We start from the raw sequence: 22,143 nt of genomic DNA, 5'->3' as shown, positions 1-22,143 counted from the left end.
ATCTGCCTGTAATGCAGGAGACCCGGGTTCCATCCCTGGGTCGGAAAGACCCGGTGCAGGAGCGAATGGCAACCCACTCCAGGATTCCTTTGCCTGGAGATTCCGTGGACAGAGGAGCCTGGTGGGCTACAGTCCGTGGGGGGTCAGAGGAGTCAGACATGACTGACCAACTTTCACTTCACTCTCCTACGAACGGGAGACGGGCTTCTGTGCCTCTCTAACGTAGAGCTTGGCAGTGTTGGCCCAGCCTTCGGGGGTCCTGTGCCTTCGGGGCCCCATGCCCTGGGCGGTCCCTGGGGCTCTCCATCCTCCCCTACTGCCACCGAGGCGTCCCTTGTCATTCACCCTGCTCCCGAGTTCTCTGCCTTCCGGGGTGTGACCTTTGCTCTGCTTTGGTCTGAGAACCAGATTTCCAGGTGGGTTGGGGCTGCAGGTGAGGTAAGCGAGAAGAAGCCCAGAGGAGGGGTCTGGCGGCAGTGGCTTCCCAAATGGGCCATCGAGAGCTGGGTCACTTGAGCGCCGTTTACAGTGCAGAGTCCAGAGCCCCCAAACCAGAATCTCCAAGGGAGGCTGTGGGGCCCGCAATTTAAGGCGCTCCTGGGCACAGGAGCCTTAAGGAACCACGGCTGGGACTAAGGCGGCCCCTTCTGCTCTGAAGCCCCGCTGGCTGAATTCTTGATGCTTCAGTAACGGGATGCATTTCTTTCCCCATCACGTTTTCCGCATCCCACCCCCGTGTGGTTCTTCACCTCAGGCTCATTTCTACATCCGGGAGGCTGACGGGTGCCGCTCAGGTGTATTGGGGGCACCCCCTGCCCCTGGTGCAATCACCGAGCTGGGAAACGTCACCAGAACTCCCAGCCTCGGACCACCACCCTGTTCCTGATGGGCGGGAGCCAGGAGGCCCTTCTTTCCCTTCTCAGCTCAGAGACAACTTTCAGTGAACTCACAGCCACACGCCCCAGGTGGATTCTGGAGTCCTCCCCAGCGTCCGCGGCCAGGTCATCAGCCTCCTGGGCCCCGGCGACGGGGCATGACCACCTGGCCCATGACCACCCGGCCCAGGACGGGGTAGCTGCCGCCGGGGACCGGGCTGGGGACCGAGATGCCACGCGGGGCACTTTATTCCCATTTCTGCTCTGTACAGGTATATACAGCTGTGTGAGCTTATGGTACATTATTTCACAAAATTCTACATCCTGTGAGCACTCCTCCTGGGCGGGAAGAGGCAGATCCCACTCCAACAGACTGCGGATGCTCACGGGGCCGCCCTCTTGCCCGCTCCCGGGGCACAGCGGCTCCTGCAGCTTCCCTCCGGGAAGAGGATGGACACTGGTAGGGGACAAGCACCCCCACAGCCCCCCCCACTGAGCCTGCCCAACTGTCCCCACCACGAGTCTCACGGGCAGGGGGACGCCAGCCCCAGCCCCCGCCCGTCATGGGGCGCTGGCGTGCATCTTCTCCAGGCAGCTGGCCCAGAAGGCCACCAGCCGGCTGTCGCGGTTGCCACAGAAGTCTGTGAAGTCCTTCAGCAGCCGGTCGGCGAACCTCTCGTCGCCGGTGGCGCTGGAGCGCCAGGTCTTGGTGAGCATGGTGTTGTAGGCCCAGTTGTAGCCCACGCGCTCCTCGCAGAACAGGGTCTGGCTGGCGGAGCTCGTGGAGTTGCGGCGCCGCCGCGGCTGCCCCGAGAACTTGCGCTTGGAGTAGGGCAGCTGCAGGAACACCGTCCCTGCGGGGACAGGGCCGGGTGGCGGTGCCGCCAGGAGGGAGGCAGGGGACCCCGGGCACACCATCCTACCCCACCCTCCACGCCGCGCCCGGGGCGCCTCACCTGTGACGTGGATGTACTGGGGCTTGTTCTCGGCCGGGAAGTTGAAAGCGGACGCAGAGTATTTATCTTGAACAAACCCAAACCTAAAGGAAGGTCAGGGAGACACGCTGCTGAGGACCTCCTGCGCCGGAGTGTGGCTGACACGACCCTCAGGCGGCCCGGCCCGGGGAGAGGGGACCTGGAAAGTCTCCCAGTGGAACGTCCCCGCTGCTTCTCTCCATGCTCACCGCTTCCCACCCTCCGCCCCGCCCACCTTTCCCCTCTGGGGAGCTGAGAGCCCCTCACCTGGCTGGCTCTCCTTCCTCCAGCCTTCATCCCCCCAGCCACCCCGCTCCATCGCCCTGGCCCTGCCTCCCTCTCCCCTCTGCCCCCCGAGCCCCAAGACCCTCAGCTCCGCGGGGCAGGCCCTCGTCTTCACTCCACTGAGTTGGCCGGCCTCACTCCCCTTCCTGTCTGGGCTCCTGCACTAAGTGCAGTTTCTCAATAAAGGCTTCACGCTGAGAAACGCTAACTGGAGTCATTTTCCTTAAGGCGAGAAACACATGGGGCCTGCCTCGCTGCTCTGGAAACAGGCAGGAGGGGCTGCTTTCCATCCATGGCTGGTTCTGTGCCTGGTTTCTCTATTTCCACGAAGCGCATTCATCACAGCTCTGCCTGCCAAGCGCTGTGGAGGACGAGCTGGCGAGCACGGCCCCTGCCCCGAGTTGAGGGGCTTATGAAACAAGGGCTGTGAGGAGGCAGCGCTGAGGCAGGCACAGCCCTGTCTCCTCTCCGGACTGAGCTCTGGGGAGGTGCTGTGCTGCACCCTCGGCAGAAGCTCCCGGTCTCACACGGGCACCTGACAGCTCTTTGCTGAAGGACACCTGAAGTCAGAAGCGTAGATTCAACCGACCGATCGGCCGCTTGCACCGTGAGCTCATCACCATCGGCCGGTTCTAGCACCTGTGGGCACAGCTCCAGAGTTCGCGCTTCCTCCTCTCAACTCTCCCATCAGGCTATCTACTCAGCGTGGATCAGCACTACCTGCTGACAAACTCGGCTGGGGTCTTCCTAACAGCAGCCACCGTCTCCTGCAGGCTCACTGGGTGACAGGAGTGTCAGGGAACCCCGCCAACAGCCCAGGAGAACACGAAGGCGGAGCAGCTCACGACTCCTCCGCGGATGCTTGGTGGAGGGGTGGGCGGGGCAGAGGTGAGCCAGGCCTGTCTGCCTCTCGCCAAAGTCCTTTCGCACCAACCTCTTCACTCAACTGCCCCGAACTGTACACCCTCCTCCTGGGAGGAGGAAGTCAGGTCCCCAGCACTTATTTCACAGCCTTTACCAGGGATCAGAGACAAGCGCAGAGGAAGATCTAAGGCAGGCCTGGGCCGGTTTGGGTGGAGGAGGCTGAACGGTCTGGACTTCATCTTATGGTTGTGGGGTGTGTGCACAGCGGAGGTGTCTGTGCGTGATGGGGTGTGTGTGCATGGTGTGTGTGTGCACAGTGGGAGTGAGCATGGTGGGAGTGTGCACATGGTGTGTGGGTATCTGTGTGCATGTGCACAGTGAGAGTGTGTGCGTGCACAGTGGGGATGTGTGTCCACAGTGGGGATGTGTGTTCATGGTATGTGGGGGTGTGTATGCATAGTGGAAGGGGTGTGCACAGTGAGGTGTGTGTGCATGGTGTGCATATGTGTACAGGGTGTGTGTGTGTGCACAGTGGTGTGTGCACAGTGGGTGTGTGTGCATGGCAGGGGTGTGTGTGTGCACGGTGGGGCTGGGGCAGCTGAGGGCACCTGAACAAGGTGGTATGACCCTAAACGCAGCACAGGAGGCTTTGATTGTCTATGGTTAACACAAGGCAGCCACCGGACACTGAGCTAGGGACATTCTGGAGACAGAGCTGGGCTGGCCTGAGCCTAGGACAGGCCTCCCTTGGTACACATAGCAGGTATCAGTAAGAAGCCACTGAATGTATCTATTGCTTGTTAAGTGTTCATTGTCTTCTCAACGTGGGTCAAGGGGCTCCTGAAAAATTCTACGGGTTTTCATCTCCTGGCAAGTTTGGCTCTGGGTGGAGGCTGAGGAGACGGCTCTCTGCTCTCCCACCAACACGAATGAGAGGGAATCAGGCCTGAAAAACTGAAGCTCCAGGAACTGGCCAGGAGGTGCTCATCTCTCGAACCACGGCAGAGGGACCCGCAGGAGATACGCAGTAAACCCGTCCCTGGCGGCCTGGGTCTGTCTCCCAGGAAAGGGAACGGACTAGCTTCACTGTTTGAGACGAACACTGAGGCCTCCCCATGCTTCCTTCCTGCCAAGAACAAACCTGTGTGCAATGGCTTCCTGGAAAAGGTGCATTCGGTCCCAGTATGTTTCTGGTTCAAAGCCTGAAAAGAAAAAAAGAACAAATGCTGAACTGCTATTCCAAGGTTTGCAATCAGCCCTGGGTCCGGCCTCCGTGATCCCTTACTGCTCTTGGCAATTCTCCCTCCTTGAGCCCAAGCTCTGCTTTTCCAGCTTTCAGGAGGACTGGCCTCCACCCCAAGAAGGGACGTCCTAAAGAGAACGACAGCCTCCAAGCTCCATCAAGGTCTAGAGAGGGGAGGAACACAAGTCCTCAGCGACCAGTGTGAGCTGCCAGAACTTGCTATGAGACTCATTCTAATGAAGTCTGTGCCAAAAGCAGAAAGGAGCAGGATATTAAATCCAAGCAAAGGACAAGCTTTAAGTGCATGCTATTTGCTTCCGAGGAGAGAAAAACGATTTACCAATCTTCCAGTTTAGGGGTGGGGAAACTGAAGCAAATCAATATAAAATTCGTTTTTGGAAAAGTGATCAGCTGGGGAGGGGAGTGGAGTGGGGTATATGGGTGCCCGCCCCCACCGCCCACTTCATGCTGGGGCCTGGCTGGTGTGAGGAGAGGAGCAGGGCAAGGAGGTGGCAGGGCTGAGGCAGTTGCCACACGGCAGAGGCCATGGGCTGGGGCTGCTCTGGGGGTCAGGGTGCTGAGCGCTAGCACAGCAAGCACTCAAGACGGCGTCCTAGAGGCCAGGGGAGCCTGCAGAGGCTTGACTGCTCTCTCCTTCTTTGGAATTTTATATGTACGATAGATGTGAGGATTCTGGGTAACCAAAGAGCAAAAAAAAAAAAAGACTTTGGCTTTAATTGGTAAAAACAAGACACAGCACATTCTCGTCATGTTTTTAAGATGTTGAATTCCTTATCAGAAGGGGAGAGAACAGGAGGAGAGATGGCACAGAAGCAAGAAAATCGATTTTCAGATTCAAGTCCTTATTTCTTTCAACTAGGATGCCTTTCTTTCAGCCGTAACCATGGCAACCAACAGAGGATGCTGGTCTTGCAGACTGGGTTACAACTGGCAGGGAAAACCATCAGCTCATACAGCAATGTCCTCCGGGACCAGCCCTGTGAGCACTCCTGCCCAGTTACAGCGAAGGTGGGAGACCCCAGAAGAGTCTTTGGATGGTGTGCGTGAAGATCTCGCCTTCTCCGCAACATATTAACAACAGCAGTAGGAGGCAGTGCCTGGCTTAAAGTCATCAGACACGGATATAAACATCTGGCATTTCAGGACTGCAGAAAACGATCCCTCTACAGCCATACCACAAGAGGAAACAAGAGCGCGGGGGGTGGGGGAATGTCATAAACTCTAAGGACCACGGGATCTATGGCCTCCAGGGTCATGCAGCTTGCCTGGATCCCCAGCTACTGCTGAAAATGTTGTGTCTGTACAAAAATGTCTTTCAAGATGTAAAAACATACCGATGTATCTTCAGAACAAAAGCTCTTTGCACCCCGGCGTGGGGGTGGGGGAGAATGGTTCTCTGCCACCAACCACGCCATAGACTCACGAGAACTCGGGGAAAAGCACCTCCTTTGCCTCAAAGGTTTCTTCTTCCACACTGACAATTTCTACACCTAGGAAGCTAAAGGGCTCAGATGACCAGCAGTGACTCCAGCTTTTCCTTATAAAAAGGTCATCTGTGAGCTTATGGAACGCTTTGCAGGAGCTAACAATATGCTCATCACAGCGCGCTTGGTGATAAGAAGTCTGTGCTGTGTGAACACAGCTCACCCCTCGATCTGTGCACACCTGCCCCTGGAGCCAGGCGGGCGAGGCTGGCCCCGTGGGCTCCGTTCTGGGGGAGGGCTGGGCTCGGGGCCTCCGTCCTCCTTCTGCCCTGCCTCCCTGTGCCGTGGGACCGGAGCCCTCCAGGCGCTGAGGTGCCTCAGCCGTGCACTACAGCGTACCACGTCCTGCTCCGCTTTCAGCGCCTCCCCTCTCCAGCCCTGCTGCGTGGAGCAGCAGGTGCAAGCCTCCCGCGTGGCTCAGCTTCCTGCCACCCAAGCCAGTCAGGCTGGAGCAGAGAGAGGAGGGCATGGGAGAGCCCAAACAGCGGCGCCCCTCCCACCCACCATGCTCCCCAGGCCACACGAGGGTCTCGCTGAGCTGGCAAGGCAGCTCTGGCCACCCCCACTTTAGAAACAAAGCCATTTGAGGCTCAGAGACATTAGGTGGCTTGTCCAGGGCTGGCCAGCCACTAAGTGAAGAAACCAGGATGAAATGCTGGTCCCTTGTCCAGAGGCCCCTTCTTTTCACCACCCACGAGAAGCTGAGCTCCCTCCTGGTGCCTTGGGGGGCAACCTTGGTGGGCGGGGCGGGGGGCGGGCTCTGTGCAGGTGACAGCCCTTGGGAGGGGGGTGCCTCTTACTGTCAAACAGGTGCTCGCTGCCCTCCTTGAGCAGGCAGCTGATGTTGAGTGGGATGAACAGCTGGGCTCGGAGCGGGTCGCCGTACAGGTAACTGGGCAGAGCAAAGGGCCCCTCCAAAACCGGCACCAACAGAAAGCCACACGAGGTAGCCTTGCGATGCCAACCCTGGACCTGGTGGGAAGTGCAGAAACACAGAGTCTCCTGTTATGCACAACTCCTTTTTTTTTTTCCTGTACCAAGCAGCATGCAGAATCTTAGCTTTCCGGACCAGGGATCGAACCCGAGCCCCACTGCAGTAGAAGTACTGAGTCTTAACCACTGGACTTGCCAGGGAAATCCCACATATGTTAACTTTTACAAAACAACGTTATTTAAAAAAAACCTTTCCCCCAAAATCAGGCAAAAGCAATTAAAAACCCGACTTATTTATACAGAAGATACTTAGGTGACAGGAAATTCTCAGAAAATTATCTTTAAAAAAAAAAAGTGACAGGGCCTCTACCTGCACAGAATGTCTCCACAGTACCAGTAAAGTGTCAGGGCAGGAGATGGACGTTCCAGAGAACAGGGGGAGGGTGGGAGAGAGGGTTACTTTTTGCTCTACACCAGGGATTCTCAACTGGGGGCAATGCCCCCCTCCCTGGGGACACTAGCAAAATGTGGAGACATTTTTGTTTGACACAGGAGGGGGTGCCACTGTGGGTAGAGACCAAGGATGCCGTTCAACTCCCTACAGTGCACAGGCCAGGCCCCTACTCCTGACAGAGAACACCCGTCCTACACGTCAGGAGCCCCAAGGCTCAGACACCCCCTGATCGACACCTTTTCCAACTGTCTGAATTCTTGACAGTGTTTAATTTTTTGAGAGAGGCTGTTGCAACGGTCCAGGTGAAGGTAACAGGAGCCTGAACTGAGAACAGTTGTTTAAGGGAGGAGGATCCCTACACAGGCCCGACCACACCCGGGGGCTCACCATCTCAAAGAGCACGGCGGCGGTCACAGCCATCCAGTGCAGCTTGATCTCGAAGGCCGCGTTCAGAGAGAAGTTGCCGTGGTAGTAACAGCTGCACCACTCCAGCCGGTCCGTGCGGTTGTTCACGTCCACGTCCAGGGTCACGGTCCTCTGCTCCGGGACAGTGGCGGCTACGTCAGCACGCAGGCCAGCGGGTGCCCAGGGGAGGGAAAGGAAGGCAGGGGGTGAGGAGCAGGAGCAAGCAACTGAGCACATCGACGTGCAACTGCAGGGTCTAGACGCTTCCTGGAGGCCGTCTAGTCCAGGGCTCGGCAAGTGCATGCTATGAAGGTCCAGGTATTAAGCATTTTAGGTTGTGCAGCTATAAAGTCTCTGTTCTCACTACTCAATGCTGCTGTTAAGAGTGCAAAAGCAGCCAGACATTACCTAAATGAATGAGCACACCATGTTCCAATAAAACTTTACAAAAACAGGCAGATTTTTAGGGCAGTGAGACTACTCTGTGTGATACTATAATGGTGAGTGCTGTTGCGCTGTGCTAAGTTACTTTGGTCACGTCCAGCTCTTTGCGACCCTATGGACTGTGGACTGTAGCCCGCTAGGCTCCTCTGTCCATGGGATCCTCCAGGCACGAACGCTGGAATGAGGTGCCCTGCCCTCCTCCAGGGGCTCTTCCTCACTCAAAGGCAGAACCCGCATCTCCTATGTCTCCAGCATTGCAAGGAGGGTTCTTCAGCACTAGTGCCACCCAGGAAGCCCCATAATGGTGAGCACATGTCGTTATACATTTGTCTAAACCCATAAAAGGCAGAACACCCAGAGCAGACTTTAAGAGAAACCATGGACCTGGTTGATAATGATGTGCTGGTGTAGGGTCATTGACTGTAACAAACATCCCACTTCAGTGGGGATATGTCGATGGCGGGGGAGGCAGGGGCGGGCAGGGAGTATACGGAAACTCTGTCCTTTCTGCTGAATTTTGCTGTGAACCTAAAAGTGCTCTAAAACCAAAGTTATTTTAAAACAAACAAATGAACAAATAGGCCTCTTTGTTCATAGCTTGCCTCCTCTAATCTAATCCAGCCCCAGATCTACAGATGGGGAAACAGCAGCGCATGGAGGGGAACTGTCCTGGCCAAGATCAGAGTCAGAACCTCAGCCAGGCTGAGCCCCAGATCTTCCAATTCCAGAGACCAAGCAGCCTAGACCAGAGTGAGGAGGGGGTATTGCTTTTTGGTTTCAACCCAGGAAGGCAATAGTTCTATAATCTTTTCTCAAGAAATGGAAACTCTTACTGAAATCTAACGCTCTGTCCCAGGCTTCCCAAGTAGCCCTAGTGGTAAAGAAGCCTCCTCAATGCAGGAGACACGGGTTCGATCCCTGCGTTCAGAAGACCCCTCTGGAGAAGAAAATGGCAGCCCACTTCAATATTCTTGCCTGGAGAATCCCCATGGACAGAGGAGCCTAGTGGGCTACAGTCCATGGTGTCGCAAAGAGTCAGACATGAATGTGCACACACACGCAATGCCCTGTCCCAGTGACTGGGTGCTGCCCACCGATGCCGGGTCAGCACCAAAGTAGCTCATCCGATCTGGGCTCCTGCTCACAAATCCTTCTCAACCAAGATGGCTGTTTTAGAGACGGGTCAGACGTAGAATTCCTGACCAAAGGCCTGAAGCTGGCTCAGAAGTAAACAAAAGCCAGGGCTCTGGTCTGTCTTTCTGGGTGAGGCCAGACCTGGGGCTTCTGTAAACTGAGATCGGCCCCGTTTCCTCCCTCCCCCTCGAATCCAGCGGCACTTCTCCATGGGCAGCAGTCTACCCTAACAATCATGCGAGCTCTTGGAATAGTGAGTGTTTTCCCAGAAACCATGCACACGTGAAAGGTTCTGCCTAGTTCCAGAGTTATCGAACCCGACACCCAGGATGTTCCTGAAGAGCCTGTCAAGAACCAAGACAACAACACTTCTCCCAGAAGCAGAAACCCTGACAGAGGAGTAAGTGCAACACACGGGGCCCTGCACCTGTGCCTGGGGGCCTTGGTGATGGGCGGTGCCCTGCCCCGACCGCTCACATAGGGCACTGGCCACGCTGGCTCTGAGTGACTCTGACAGTCTGGAAACCAGCAAGGTTTCCATTCCACCAGGCAGGAACTCGAGTTAGCCGGGCACTTCCAGGCTACCAAGTACAAAGAGGAATTTCACTGGAGTCTGGGCTGTGTTATGTTTGTTCCCCTCCTTCTGGGGGGTTTTCAGGGTCTCTCCAACCTGCCTTTGAGGGGAATCTCATGACACCTTGCCTAGAACTCATATCTCAACTCATCAGTCTGGTTCTCAAAATCAGGTCACCACCATTCAATAAGCATGTATTCACCCCACCTTAGGGAAGGGTCCTGGGGTGCATGCCCCAAGGTAAGCACATTTAGTGGGGAGGACAGAGGGGAGGTCCATGCTCAGAGTGAGTGCCTGGAATGGACCACCTCTGAGACCCCTTCCTCTTCTGAGGTCCTGAGATGCTCTGGTGAGAGGATAGCTTCTGGCAGGGGTTAAACCAGCAGAGAACAGTCGTTCACACCCCGTGTCCTGACCCCTTCGGCAGAGTGACTACACTGTCCGGTCCATGCAGGACTAGCACCTGGCCTGACCTGCCAACTGCTGAGCCCTGCTGGTTGGCTGGGACAGTAACGCACGTGCCCCACTCAGCCGGCGGGAGCTGCACAGGAGCCCGCAGCGCTGACAGCCCCAGCGTGACAGTCACGGTGGCCCTAACCCTGGTTCCCACGGCATCGCCCTTCTGGCTGGCTACCTGCCAGGACTCCGCGGGCCCCACCGGCCCAGGCACCTACCCAAGAGCGCGGCGGCCTGGCTGCGGCCCCCGAAGCTGCGGCTGAAGGAGCTGTGCCTGCTGGCGTAGGAGGCTGGCCGGCTGGGCAGCCAGGGCAGCAGGAAGGCGGGGATCTCTGAGTGCAGGAGCTCCTCTGCCACGAAGGCCACCTCGAACCACTTGCGCTGGAAGCTGGCGAAGTCGTCCACTGCCGTCGTGTGCCAGGTGGTGGGCTGCTGCACAGCCACTGCGGAGGGCGGTGGGGGGCCCCTTAGCACGGCTGCTCGTGTTCTCTCACCGATTCACGCCTGATGCAGTGAATCTGAAAACACGGCGCTAAGAAGCCAGCCATGAAAGGCTGCGGAGGGCATGAGGCCACTTGGGTAGAAATGTCCAGAACGCGCCGGCCTTTAGAGACGGACAGCTGACTGGTGGCCAGAGCCTGGGCGAGGCGGAGTTTGGGAGGGAGCACCCATGAGAATGGAGTTTCCCTTCAGGGTGATGGAAAGGTCACGGAACTAGACAGAGGTGGTGGCTATGCGCCACTGCGAGCCCTATGTGCCACTGAACTGGCCCCTGTAAAATGCTTAGTTTGGGGGAACTTCCCAGTGGTCCAGTGGTTAGGCACTTTCACAGTGGTGGTCCTAGGTTCAACCCTTGATCGGGAAACCAAGACACCACAAGCCACGTGGCATGACCAAAAATAAAAAGGCAAAAATAAATAAAATGGCTAGTTTCATGTTGTGTGACCTCTATTTCAATTAAAAAACTATTTTATCCTCCAGTGATGCTCAAAGTAAGTACAGATGTTCAGGGAGTCTGACATGTCCATCAACCGAGGGGACGGCGTCACACAAGGAGCTTGAGAAGCCCTGTAGTTTGAGGGGGCACATCGCCAGGAAATACCTGCTTCGTAGGCAGTAGTCAGCCTCACCTCGCTCAGGATCTCTGTCCATTACGATCTTGTAGAAATAGAAGCCGTAGATGAAGGTCCGCCAGGCTTCGCCAGAGGCGTGTGTGATGAGCTGCTCTTCTAGCATTTTCTAGAAGGAGAGTCAGCGAAGCTCTGAAATTCCTGCAGGGGAACCCCTCAAACCCCACTCTTCTCCCCATCAGCTATATCGGTTGCACTGTGTTAAACGCTGTGCCTGATACAGATTACATTATAAAACGCAAACTCATAATACAGTGTCATTAGATATTTCAAACATACACACAAGTACAAAGAAAATCCAGGTCATACCATCAGCCACCTTCAACTAATTTAACTTTTCACTACACAGACTTAAGAGATTTTTGTTTAAGATCCCGCAAGCCATGCAGCGGAGCCAAAGGAAACTAAACAAAACTCTAAGATCTCTATGGATTCTCCCAGGTCTCACTCCCTTCCTCTCTATCCAGAAATAAATGGTTAGGGTGATATAATTCTCATGTATGTCTTTAATAATTTCACTATACGGACACATGTCGATCAAACGTCACTGATTCTCCGTGGGGGCCTCTGTGTGGACAGGATGGTGTGCACTGAGCTTTCCCTTGCCCACTTTTCGAGTTTAATCCCAGTTCCGAACGACGTCATTAAATTCAGCGAGGGCTGGCTCAGTGCCTACCACGTGCCAAGCAATACTCGGGCACCGGGGACGTGGAAACACCTGGTCGGAGCAGCCCTGTTCGCAAGGGGCCCGGTCAGGGCAGAGGATGAACGGGATGCACAGAGACCACACTCGGCTGTGCCCGGCGCTCTGGGAAGCGCAGGGGGCCAGAAAGGCGCTGAGGCAGAGACAGGGCTTGGCCTGGGCACTCTTCACGGGATTCCCCCCGAGGATCAGAAGCACAGAGTCTGCCCAGAACACCTCAGTGCACACTGCCTCACATTTAAGTCAAGTACAGAAGTGCCTTTCAAAGCAAGATGGGCCCGCGACGCCCCGCCCGGCGCCCCGCCCGGCCCGCGGTCTCACCTGCATGATGTCGATGGCCATGGCCTGCGTCTGCACCCCCTCCACGGTGTTCACCAGCCAGTGCACCACCTCCGCGCTGATGAAGCAGCTCGGCGACAGGCCCTTCTGCTCAGGCAGCAGCTGGACACCTGTCCTGAGTTCCAAGGAGGCAACAAGGAGAGAAAGAAGGTAGCAAAAGAGGAGACTCCCCCACTGAAGTGAGGACCCTCACAGTGCAGTCTCTCCCCACGCTTCCCAGACCCAGAGAAATCCCTGCGGCGGGACACAGGAAGGTGTGAGAGGGGAAAGGAGAAGGGGGAGGGGGAGACCTGGCCTTCAGAATACCTGTGACTCAACCACTGTAGTCCCACTTTACAAACACGGTAACAGGGCTCAGAGAGGTCAAGTAACTTGCCCAAGGCCACACAGCTGTTGAGGAGTTAGGTATAAACCCTCCAAATCCCACTACCTGAGCAGTACCCTGGGTCACGCCATGGGAACTTCTGACCCCCTGCATTCAGCCACTTACGAGGGGTGCTTCATGGCCTCCAGGATCTCCACCAGGGTGGAGGAAGATGTCAGAGAGCTGGCCGCCAGTTGCTGAGCGCTGCAAACAGAAGGAAGCCAGGATGATCTGGACACTGAAGACACTGAAGCAAAGTCTGGACAGCTACCTCCTAGGGATATCTCAGAGGGGCTGTCCTGCTTCCAGAGCGTGCGCGTGTGTGTTAGTCGCTCAGTCGTGTCCAGCTCTTTGGACCCCGTTTACAGTAGCCCACCAAGCTCCTCCGTCCATGGAATTCTCCAGGCAGGAATACTGGAGTGGGTTGCCATTTCCTTCTCCAGGAGATCTTCCCAACCCAGGGATCAAACACCGCAGGCAGATTCTTTTCCATCTGAGCCACAAGGGAAGCCCTTTCCAAATAAGTGTATATATATATATGTCTTTAAACCCCATCCTTGGGTCCCTGTGACCCCCAGGGACTCTATAAACATCATGGTTGCCCTCAGGCTGGGCTGGTTGGGCTGATCTGATAAACCTATCTGTGGGGCAGAAATAGACTCAGACCTACAGAGCAGACTTACAGACCCAGCTGGGGCGGAAGAGGGTGGGATGAATTGAGACAGTAGCTGAAATATACACAGTACCACATGTGAAATACTCAGCTAGCTAAAGGGTAGGTGCTCTATCACACAGAAAGCTCAACCCGGTGCTCTGACAATCTAGAGGGGTGTGGTGGGAGGGCGCTTCAAGAGGGAGGGAACATGGGTATACCTATGACTGACTCACATGGCTGTAGGGCAGACACCAACACAACATTGTAAAGCAACTATCCTCCCACTAAACAAACTCATTTAAAAAAAAAAAGAATTCAAAGTGGTTTTGTGTCCTGACTGGCTTCCTTTAACAAGCATCTCCCCTTTGAACAATTTATGTCAGGCCTGACCACTTCCAAGATATTTCCCTGGAGGGAAGCTCTGGGCCTCCCACACATCACACCCTTCTCCCCTGGTGCCTCAGCGGTAAAGAATCTGCCCGCAGTGTGGGAGCTGCAGGAGACGAGGGTTCGATCCCTGGGCTGGGAAGGTCCCTTGGAGGAGGGCATGGCAACCCACTCCAGTATTCTTGCCTGGAGAATCCCCATGGACCGAGAAGAGCCTGGTGGGCTACAGTCCATGGGGTCGCAAAGAGTGGGACTTGACTGAGCGACTAAGCACGCACACAAGCACTAGGTACTGTGGTCAGAGCACGGGGGACAGAACCCCACGGTCATCACCACCAGTGGGAGGGCCTCTGGTTTTGCTTGGCTTCAGTTTCCTCATCTAAAAACTGGGGAGGACACTGTTCCTGTCCTCCAGGGTTGCTGGGAGGTTAACGTGTATAAATACTGAGCATGGACTGACGCCCACCAGGTCCAAAACGGTCAATGACACTAAACACGACAGTAACAGCCACCCTTTTGAACTTGGAGACATGAAAGACGCTGGTGAAGGGGACTTCCCTGGCAGTCCAGTAGTTAAGACTCCGAGCTTTCAATGTACAAGGCACAGGTTCGATCCCTGGTTGGGAACCGAGATCCCACATGCCACATGGTACGGCCCAAAAAAAAAAGAACTGGCGAAGGTCAAAGAGCCAGGAGGCATCAAGGGTCCACATTTGAATCCCGTCTGCCTGCTCCCAGTGCCCAGAGCTTTCCATCACCTGCTGCGCAAGTTCTTCCTTGATGATATGACGGATCATAAAGATGCTGAATACTCAGCAACTAAACCCAGGTCCCTGGGCACAGGACACACAGGCACAGGCCACACCAAACCTGGGGCTTATCCAGAAGCTCCTTAACCCCCACCCCCTCCCCGGGTGTCCCTGTCTTGGCCTCCTCTTCCTACTCGGCGGGTCCAGGACCCACCGGAGCATTTCAGAACCTCAGACGTTAAAGAAGCCTTTAAAGAAAGACCCTGGAAGTGAACTTCCTTCCGATACCTGAGTCCCCGTGACAAGTGTTTGGACAGAGGCCACTCTGTCGTGCGAACATCATCAGCGGCAGAGAGCTTGGTTCCCTGAGGCAGGACCAGCTGCCTGGGGCTCTATGCCGTGAGATGGAGTGTGTTCTCTGTAATTCACCCAGGCGTTCTGACTCGTGTCTGTCCTGGCCTTCTCCAGCCTAGACATTCCCAGTTCCTCTTCCAAAAGCAGAAGAGAACCTGCTGTTCTACCCTCGTGAGCAACAAGGAAGCAGAAATGTGCATGCCTTTCCTGTGCCCTGGACAGCAGGAGCTGAAGGGTCCACCAGCCTTGGTTGGGGACATGGGCCTGGAGAGATGAGAGGCCCAGACGAGCCCAGCTCCCGCACAGCGCCTGATGCCGTGGTGTCTCTATAGAAGCCTGTGAGGAGGGCAGGGCACGGACCACCAGCCCCGTCAGAAGGTGCCAGTGAGGACTGACTGGTCTGGGCTCCCAGACGTAACTCGTAGCCGAGTTAGAACTCGGGCCCGAGATCCAGACCCCCGGCCTCTGCGGCCTCTGAGGTCAGAGCGTCCCCACCGCCCAGGAGCACAAGTGTGGTCTTCCTGAGTCTCACCCGCTATCGCTGGAGTTTGCGGAGGGGAAGCACTGTTCCCCCAAGCTCTGCGAGTTCCCGAAGGTCTGGCTGTTGCCCCTGTCCACGGACTGGCCTGTGCTCACCCCCAAGCTGCTGCCGTCCAGCACTGGGGCAGCCGTCTGGTCCAGAGACACCTGCAGGAGATTTAAAAGTTAACGCCAAAACCCAAAAACCTTTCAGGCTGTTCACATGTACGGTCCTTCCTGTCCCTCTCCTTCCCAGTCCCCACTGGTCCCTGGGGGAGGAGCTGAGGCATCCAGGGACCATCCCCCACCAGGCGTGCACCCTCTTCCATCAGAGTAGGGGGAGCCCATGCACCCCAAACCGAGGCCATGGGCGGCCGCTGTACACAGTGAACCCTCCAGACCAGCACCTGACTCAAACCGCAAGGCCTACACTAGAGAAAATCCCCGGAGGGGGAGTGAAAAGGCCAGTGTTGTCCCCCAGGGCTGGGAGGAGGGAGACAGCACAGAGACAAGCAGCTCCACCCCTCAGCCCTAGCCTCCTCACCCACGTCCGTCCGGGGCGCCATCAGTCTTCCCGTTTGTCCAGGTTCACACCTCAGGCACATCTGAAGCTCCCCTCTCCCGCTTCACCCCTAAGGAGAGGCCTCATCCTGTGGCCTCCCCTCTGCTGACTCCCAGGGCCCACCAGATGTGCCCATGAACCACCCAGCTCCCCCTGACCCCACCCCACACACACCCTACCTGCGAGCACTCCAGCTTCACCCTCTTAAAGGACAATTCTAACCCCATCACTCCGCTACCCTGACATCTTTCCAGTCTCTCCACAAGCTATCGGACTCAGACCCAACTCGCAGAACCGGGGGCTTCCGCACACACCCCCCCACACACCCATGGCTGCGTTTCCAGCAGGGTCAACCCCGGTGTTCAGTCCTGTCTGTGTGCCCCGCCGGGACGCCCTTCCCCACCAATGTGGGCTACAAACGCTGTGTTCCAAGCGCTGCTCCCTTGGTGAAACACTCCCTGACTCACTCTGGTCCCCGAACAGAAACCTGCTTTACTTTCGGTCTTGAACCCTCGCCTGGGGGCTGGTACACTTTGCTTCACGTCATGGTTTTCTGTGTCATTCCCTTTAAACAGCCTGACGGGCAGGACTATGACCCCCCCCCCCCGCCCCCACCTAGAGAGGCCACACCGGGCAGCGGACATCTGGAGAGAACGGCCAGCCTTCAAGAGCACTTCTGGCAAAATACAAGATGCCTGGTCTCTCTCACACGGGGTCTCGAGTACTTCCAGAAGAACAGTATCAGATACTCTATTAGATGATTAAAAAACATCACTCCTAAATAAAACAGAGCATCTCAACCACGGTACTGCTGCCATTAGGGTACTGCTGCCATAAGCCTTTGTTGTGGGAGCTTCCCAGCTGTCTCAGTGGTAGAGAACCCGCCTGCAATGCAGGAGACACAGGCTTAATTCCTGAGCAGGGAAGATCCCCTGGAGGAGGAATTGGCAACCCACTCCAGTACTCTTGCCTGAAGAATCCCATGGACAGAGGAGCCTGGCAGGCTACAGTCTTGGGGTCGCAAAGAGTGGCTGAGCACCCATGAAGCCTTGGCTGTGGAGACCGCCAGGTGCACTGGGGACACTCAGCAGCATCCCTGGCTTCTGCTCACCAGACGCTAGCCACGACCCCCTGATCATCTCCCTCTGCTCCAGGTATTACCAAAGGTCCCCTGGGAGACAGTCATCCCTGGTTCTGAAAGAACCAATTTGCTCTTCTACATCAGGCTCAATGAACTGCCAAAAAAAAAAAAAAGGACCACATAGACTTTGCCAGCCCCATAAATACACAGAGAAATGTAGCAAGAGGCAGCTTGCAATTACCAACCACCATCTGCCCTCAACCAGCAAGACTTAGGAAGAGGTGTCACGCCATGAAACTAAGTTAGAAGCTAATGGAGGGGACCAGACCCAGCTCTCTGGCACAGCTGCCCCTTCTGGGCCTCTCTGTGGGTTATCTCTTGTCTACCGCTCCTGAGTCAGAACCCCACCACCAGCCCACACCAGAATGTGGTTAAAGAGTTATCTTCTAAATCAGAAGTTGGCGAATATCTTCTGTCAAGGACCAGATGGTAATTATTTTAGGCTTTGTGGGCTATAAGGCCTGTTGGAACTGCTCAACTCTGCATGAAAAAGCACAAAAGCAACCATCAATGATGCGAATGAAGGGGTGTGGCTGTGTTTCGATAATACTTTATTGACAAAAGCAGATGGTGGGCCAGACTAGTGTTTGTATGATTACACGGTTAATCAATATAAAATAACAAGTTAAAAAAGATAAAACCTCCCCTGCCCTTATGATGCTTACCAGGAAAAAAAATAAAAGAGTTCAGCCTTTAAGTCAGGTTGCTGCATCATATGGACAAAAACACCTAAAGGGGAAGATGCTACCATGTGGCTGAGTCAGTGGCAATCACGTGGGCAAAGACGGGGACACTGATACCCCTTTGTCGCTACCAACAGAAGGTACTGCATCTCCAAGATCAAATTCAATTTCAGCTGCCCCTCAAACTCGGCTTCAGCCCAATTCCAGGTGTTTTCAGAACCGAGCTGAAGGCCAGGTCAAGGCTTCAACTGACAGACAGGCATGCATGGGCTGCAGGGCCCTGGGGTTGGACTGACCTGCGGGTAGAAGGCGGATGATGCTGTGCGCGGGCTGCGGACAAACTCCATAAAGAAGGCCCCGTCCTGAGGTCAGAGCGGCAGGAAGTGGCGGCAGGTGCGAGGGGGTGGAGGATGGCACGTGGCCCAGCGGTGAACCATTGCAGGAGGAGGAAGGGGCGAAGGAAAAAACCAAAAACAAGGAGGGAAGGAGAGAAAGAAGGGCACATGAAGGGAAAAGGGAAAGAGAGAGAGAGAACGAGAGAGACCCATCCACCCAGGAGGAAGATATCCAGATGCAAAGCGTTAGCAGAAACCCACACCTTCCCAGGCAGAGCATCCCAGCCATGTAGGTGCAGCACCTGGGGGAAGGTGTGCCCAAGTGCCTCAGGTCTCATCAGAGGCCAGCTTGGACGCCTGCGCCCCACATAGCTCTGAACGTCCTTCAGACCCATGCCGAGGGGACCAGAAGGCCGCAGGGCAGCTTGTGTGTCGGGGGGCACAGGGCAGGACTGGGGGTAGCGTCCTGGCCTGGTGGGGAGACCCCCAGACTTCTGGGTGATACATGGACACCTGAAGCTTGTGCTTCCACCTGTTACTAAACACGGCAGCAGATGGGAGAAGAGGATTCAATGCAGAAAAAGTTCTTGCTAAATTTTCCAAGCGAACCAGGGACACAGAAGCAGCAGCACCTTCTCCTCTACTGGTTGTGTAATGACACCACGAAGCCGCTGAGACATTTACACTGTCAGACACGTGTGTGCTCACCAGGAGGGGCTCCTGGAGCGGCCTCCCCGCTGTCCCTGCGGGGTTCAGGCTGCCGTGGACTTGAAACATAAACGGCAGAGAGAACTTTTCCAATCACATCTCCCTCCCTCCTTCCTTCTTAAGGTCAAGACATATCCTCTTGTCCCTTCAAAATCTTTGCACTTTTTAATGTCATCACTGAAATTTGCAAATAGCACTCCATATACCTGAAGGTCTCTGCTTGCCTACAACTTTTCTTTAATTCTAAAAGGAGAATCACTGAAGTATTTCACTGTCTGTTTTACTAGGACTGCTGTCCTGGCCCATCAGCCACAACAAGCTCCAGTAACGAGCCGCGGAGACACGCACGCGGGTACCCTCCACATGTCCTGACACGTAGGAGTCTCCCTGGAGACAGTGGCGGGCCGTCTCCTGACCCCTCTGCCTCCCCCGGACCACTTGGAAATCTACACCCGGCAGACCCATGTGTGGACTGCACTGTCTAGCCGGATGATGAGGGGAGTGCTGTGGACAACAGTCTCCCATTTGGTCACTGGCATATGTTAACCCTAATCCGTGCGGTTCTGTAGTCTCTTACTTCTCAGTACGGGCCCCACCCGGCTTCTAATCCTGTGGACAGCACACAGGCGTTTGTGTGTTCCCATGCTCTATTTGCGCCCCGCCTCTGCCAGAACACACAGAAGCGGAGATGCTGACGTGAGGCACCCGTGAGGACAGATGAAAAGACTTCCTTCACTGACAGGTCGTTCCCGATGCACAAACTACACTGGGGACTGGACCCAGAGCCACTGTCTTAGAGCTGGGCTTGCAGAACAGCCTACAAAAAAATCTGGTCCCCTGGCTGTTCCAGTCTGTGAGTTGAGAGCTTTTCAAATTTTAAATGGTGGAGGAAGAGTCCACATGATAACCTGGGTCCTGCCTCTCAGCCCACAAAGACTAAAATATTTCTTAAGGTTTGCCGTCTCAGGTTTATGAATTCCCCAAGTTGCCTGCAGCCTCGGTTGCTATTTTTCTCGAGATTTTAATCCCTCCATCCTAGTCATCTAATTCTAGGAACTTATCTTGAAGAAATAATCAGGGATGTGATCAAATAATTGTGTGCAAGGCTGTTGCAGCATTATTTGAAACTGTGATACATTGCAGAATAATTATAAAAACCTTACGGAATGCTTACCAAAAACTATTTTTAAAAATCAGAAACCACATACATGTTGTTTTAAACAAATGAAGGTCTAGTCACATGATGAAATATTATATAGTTTTTTTTTTTTAAATCATGCTTTGGAGAAATAATGAGACGGGGAAATCTTCATGATGTGGAAGAAAAATAGGCACATGGATATATAAGCTGGCCACAGTGTTGAAAAATAAAAAAATCTATTGAATCTGCTTCGTCTCTGAGTGAGAGAAACCAGATGAGGGAACGTGTGGCCACACGAGAACGATCTCAGGTTCTGAATTTCTGGGGAGAAGGAGCTGACAGAGTCGTGCCCATCGGTCTTCGAGGGCACGACAAGCCTGCCCTGTGGAGTTTTCGGCCGCCCTGCTGTACCCGCCAATCCCATGCAGGGGCCAAAGTCCCAGGTTTTGGCTTCTGCGTCCCAGGACACTCCCGTCTGACTACTTCTCAGGAATCTATGCAAACTGATGGGCGTTCCGTTCACCAAAGGCGGAGCTCTCCTGGAATCTGCTTCAGCCCTTTTCTATCCTCCCCCCGCCCACTCACACACCCACCCCCATCCCTCCCCACCCTCGCCGGGGGGGGCGGAGGATGGAGCTGAAGGGAAACCAGAGGCCAGCGTCACAGCTCAAGCCAGAGCTTCAGTCTTGACTGGCCCAGTTAGCCTGACTGATTAATACACCTGCTTTCCAGGCAGTCAGCTTCCTTACAAGTCCTGCCATCCACACAGTGATGCGACCAAGGGCTCACCACCTCCTCAGCACACTTGGATCTGGCTTCGAGGGCTGTGCGCTACCTTCCCCGGCGAGGCCCCGAGCGCACAGGCCGGCCCCTGCCCATCCGAGGGGCTGCTTTACCTTCCGCGGGCTGTCCACGTAGGCGGGAGTCACGGCCACAGCGCCGCTCTCGGCCGGCGCGGCGGCGCTCTTGACCCCGTGCGCCGCTGCCTGCTGCTCCCCCAGGCACCTGAGAGGAGGAAACACACACAGGCGGTTCTGCTCAGAGCCCGGGGAAGGACCCGCGTCAGCCACGACGAGCCGAAGGCTGCTCTGCGGCCGTCGTCTCTGAAACACGCTTTTCCCTTTGTTTCTCCTCACACCTTGTGTGGTGCCCTTAATTTCATTCACTGTCTGGAATGACTGCCAGCTGCCACTGAAAATCAGAAAATAGCTCAAGTTTAAAAGCATCTTGGGGGTCCAGTGGTTAAGATGCAGAGGATGTGGGTTCAATCCCTTGTGGAGGAACTAAGATCCTGCACGTCACACAGTACAGCCAAAAATAAATGAAAATAAAAGTATCTTGGCACAGCTTAGGGTTTACATATTCCTTTGAAAAGACAAGTGACAGGGTTTGAGTCACTCCATCCGTGAACACCATGCTTTCAACTCTCTGGGACAGAGCTTTTCCTCAGTTTTTATTAAACAGACCACCAGAAGCACACTCTGAAAATTAGGCCTGTGTTACTGTTGAGCACAACTAAACAGGGGGGACCATGTCAACTCTTCACACATTTTGAAGATTTGTTAATCTTGCGAATGCACACACTTAATCCCTTCTCACCGCCTAAAAAAAAAGCCACATGCATAACAGGCATTATCTCAGACACAAGACAACTATGGTTTTCTTACGACATCTCCTCCCATCTTGGTTCTGGAGTCCATAAACGCCTACTTTCACATTTATATTTCTAAAATAAACCATGAATCATTGTAACTTAGGGCTTTCCAGGTGGCTCAGTGGTAAAGAATCCACCTGCCAACGTGGGAGATCTGGGTTTGATCCCTGGGTTGGGAAGATCCCCTGGAGAAGAGAATGGCTTCCCACTCCAGTATTCTTGACTGGAGAATCCCATGGACAGAGGAGCCTAGTAGGCTACAGTCCATTCAGTTCAGTTCAGTTCAGTTCATTTCAGTTGCTCAGTCGTGTCCAACTCTCTGCGACCCCATGGACTGCAGCGCGCCAGGCCTCCCTGTCCATCACCAACTCCCGGAGTTTACTCAAACTCATGCCCATCGAATTGGTGATGGGTCAGGCCACGGGGTCACAAAAAGAATCAGACATGACTTAACGACTAAACAATAAGAAACTGTAACTCAAACGAGGCCCCAAATTAGACTTTTATTGTGTCACTGACTCTATTTGGTAAGTTCCAGGAGGCTCACATCCCAGTCTTAAATGCTCAGTTGTT

General features: G+C 54.9%; 1 protein-coding gene across 4 annotated transcripts in view; it reads right to left on the bottom strand.

Annotated features, from left to right (window-relative positions):
* Window positions 1-1,436: 1,436 nt before the first annotated feature.
* The window catches only part of DEPDC5 (DEP domain containing 5, GATOR1 subcomplex subunit), a 71,360-nt gene continuing 50,653 nt past the window's right edge, over window positions 1,437-22,143 (bottom strand). For 2 of the 4 annotated variants that reach the window (XM_052655146.1, XM_052655147.1), the window contains exons 32-43: window positions 20,813-20,921; window positions 18,029-18,094; window positions 15,360-15,514; window positions 12,809-12,886; window positions 12,301-12,433; window positions 11,277-11,385; window positions 10,365-10,589; window positions 7,521-7,690; window positions 6,547-6,718; window positions 4,140-4,200; window positions 1,832-1,914; window positions 1,437-1,729 (exon numbers count right to left, since the gene is read on the bottom strand). In XM_052655146.1, coding sequence (XP_052511106.1) covers window positions 1,437-1,729; window positions 1,832-1,914; window positions 4,140-4,200; window positions 6,547-6,718; window positions 7,521-7,690; window positions 10,365-10,589; window positions 11,277-11,385; window positions 12,301-12,433; window positions 12,809-12,886; window positions 15,360-15,514; window positions 18,029-18,094; window positions 20,813-20,921 — 1,654 coding nt within the window. The remainder of the gene's footprint in view (window positions 1,730-1,831; window positions 1,915-4,139; window positions 4,201-6,546; window positions 6,719-7,520; window positions 7,691-10,364; window positions 10,590-11,276; window positions 11,386-12,300; window positions 12,434-12,808; window positions 12,887-15,359; window positions 15,515-18,028; window positions 18,095-20,812; window positions 20,922-22,143) is intronic. The other 2 variants (XM_052655149.1, XM_052655150.1) reach the window with 1 other exon arrangement.

Source organism: Budorcas taxicolor, chromosome 17 (genome assembly GCF_023091745.1).
Source record: "Budorcas taxicolor isolate Tak-1 chromosome 17, Takin1.1, whole genome shotgun sequence".
In the NCBI taxonomy this organism is placed as follows: Eukaryota; Metazoa; Chordata; class Mammalia; order Artiodactyla; family Bovidae; genus Budorcas; species Budorcas taxicolor.
This window is presented reverse-complemented; position numbering and strand designations above follow the sequence as displayed.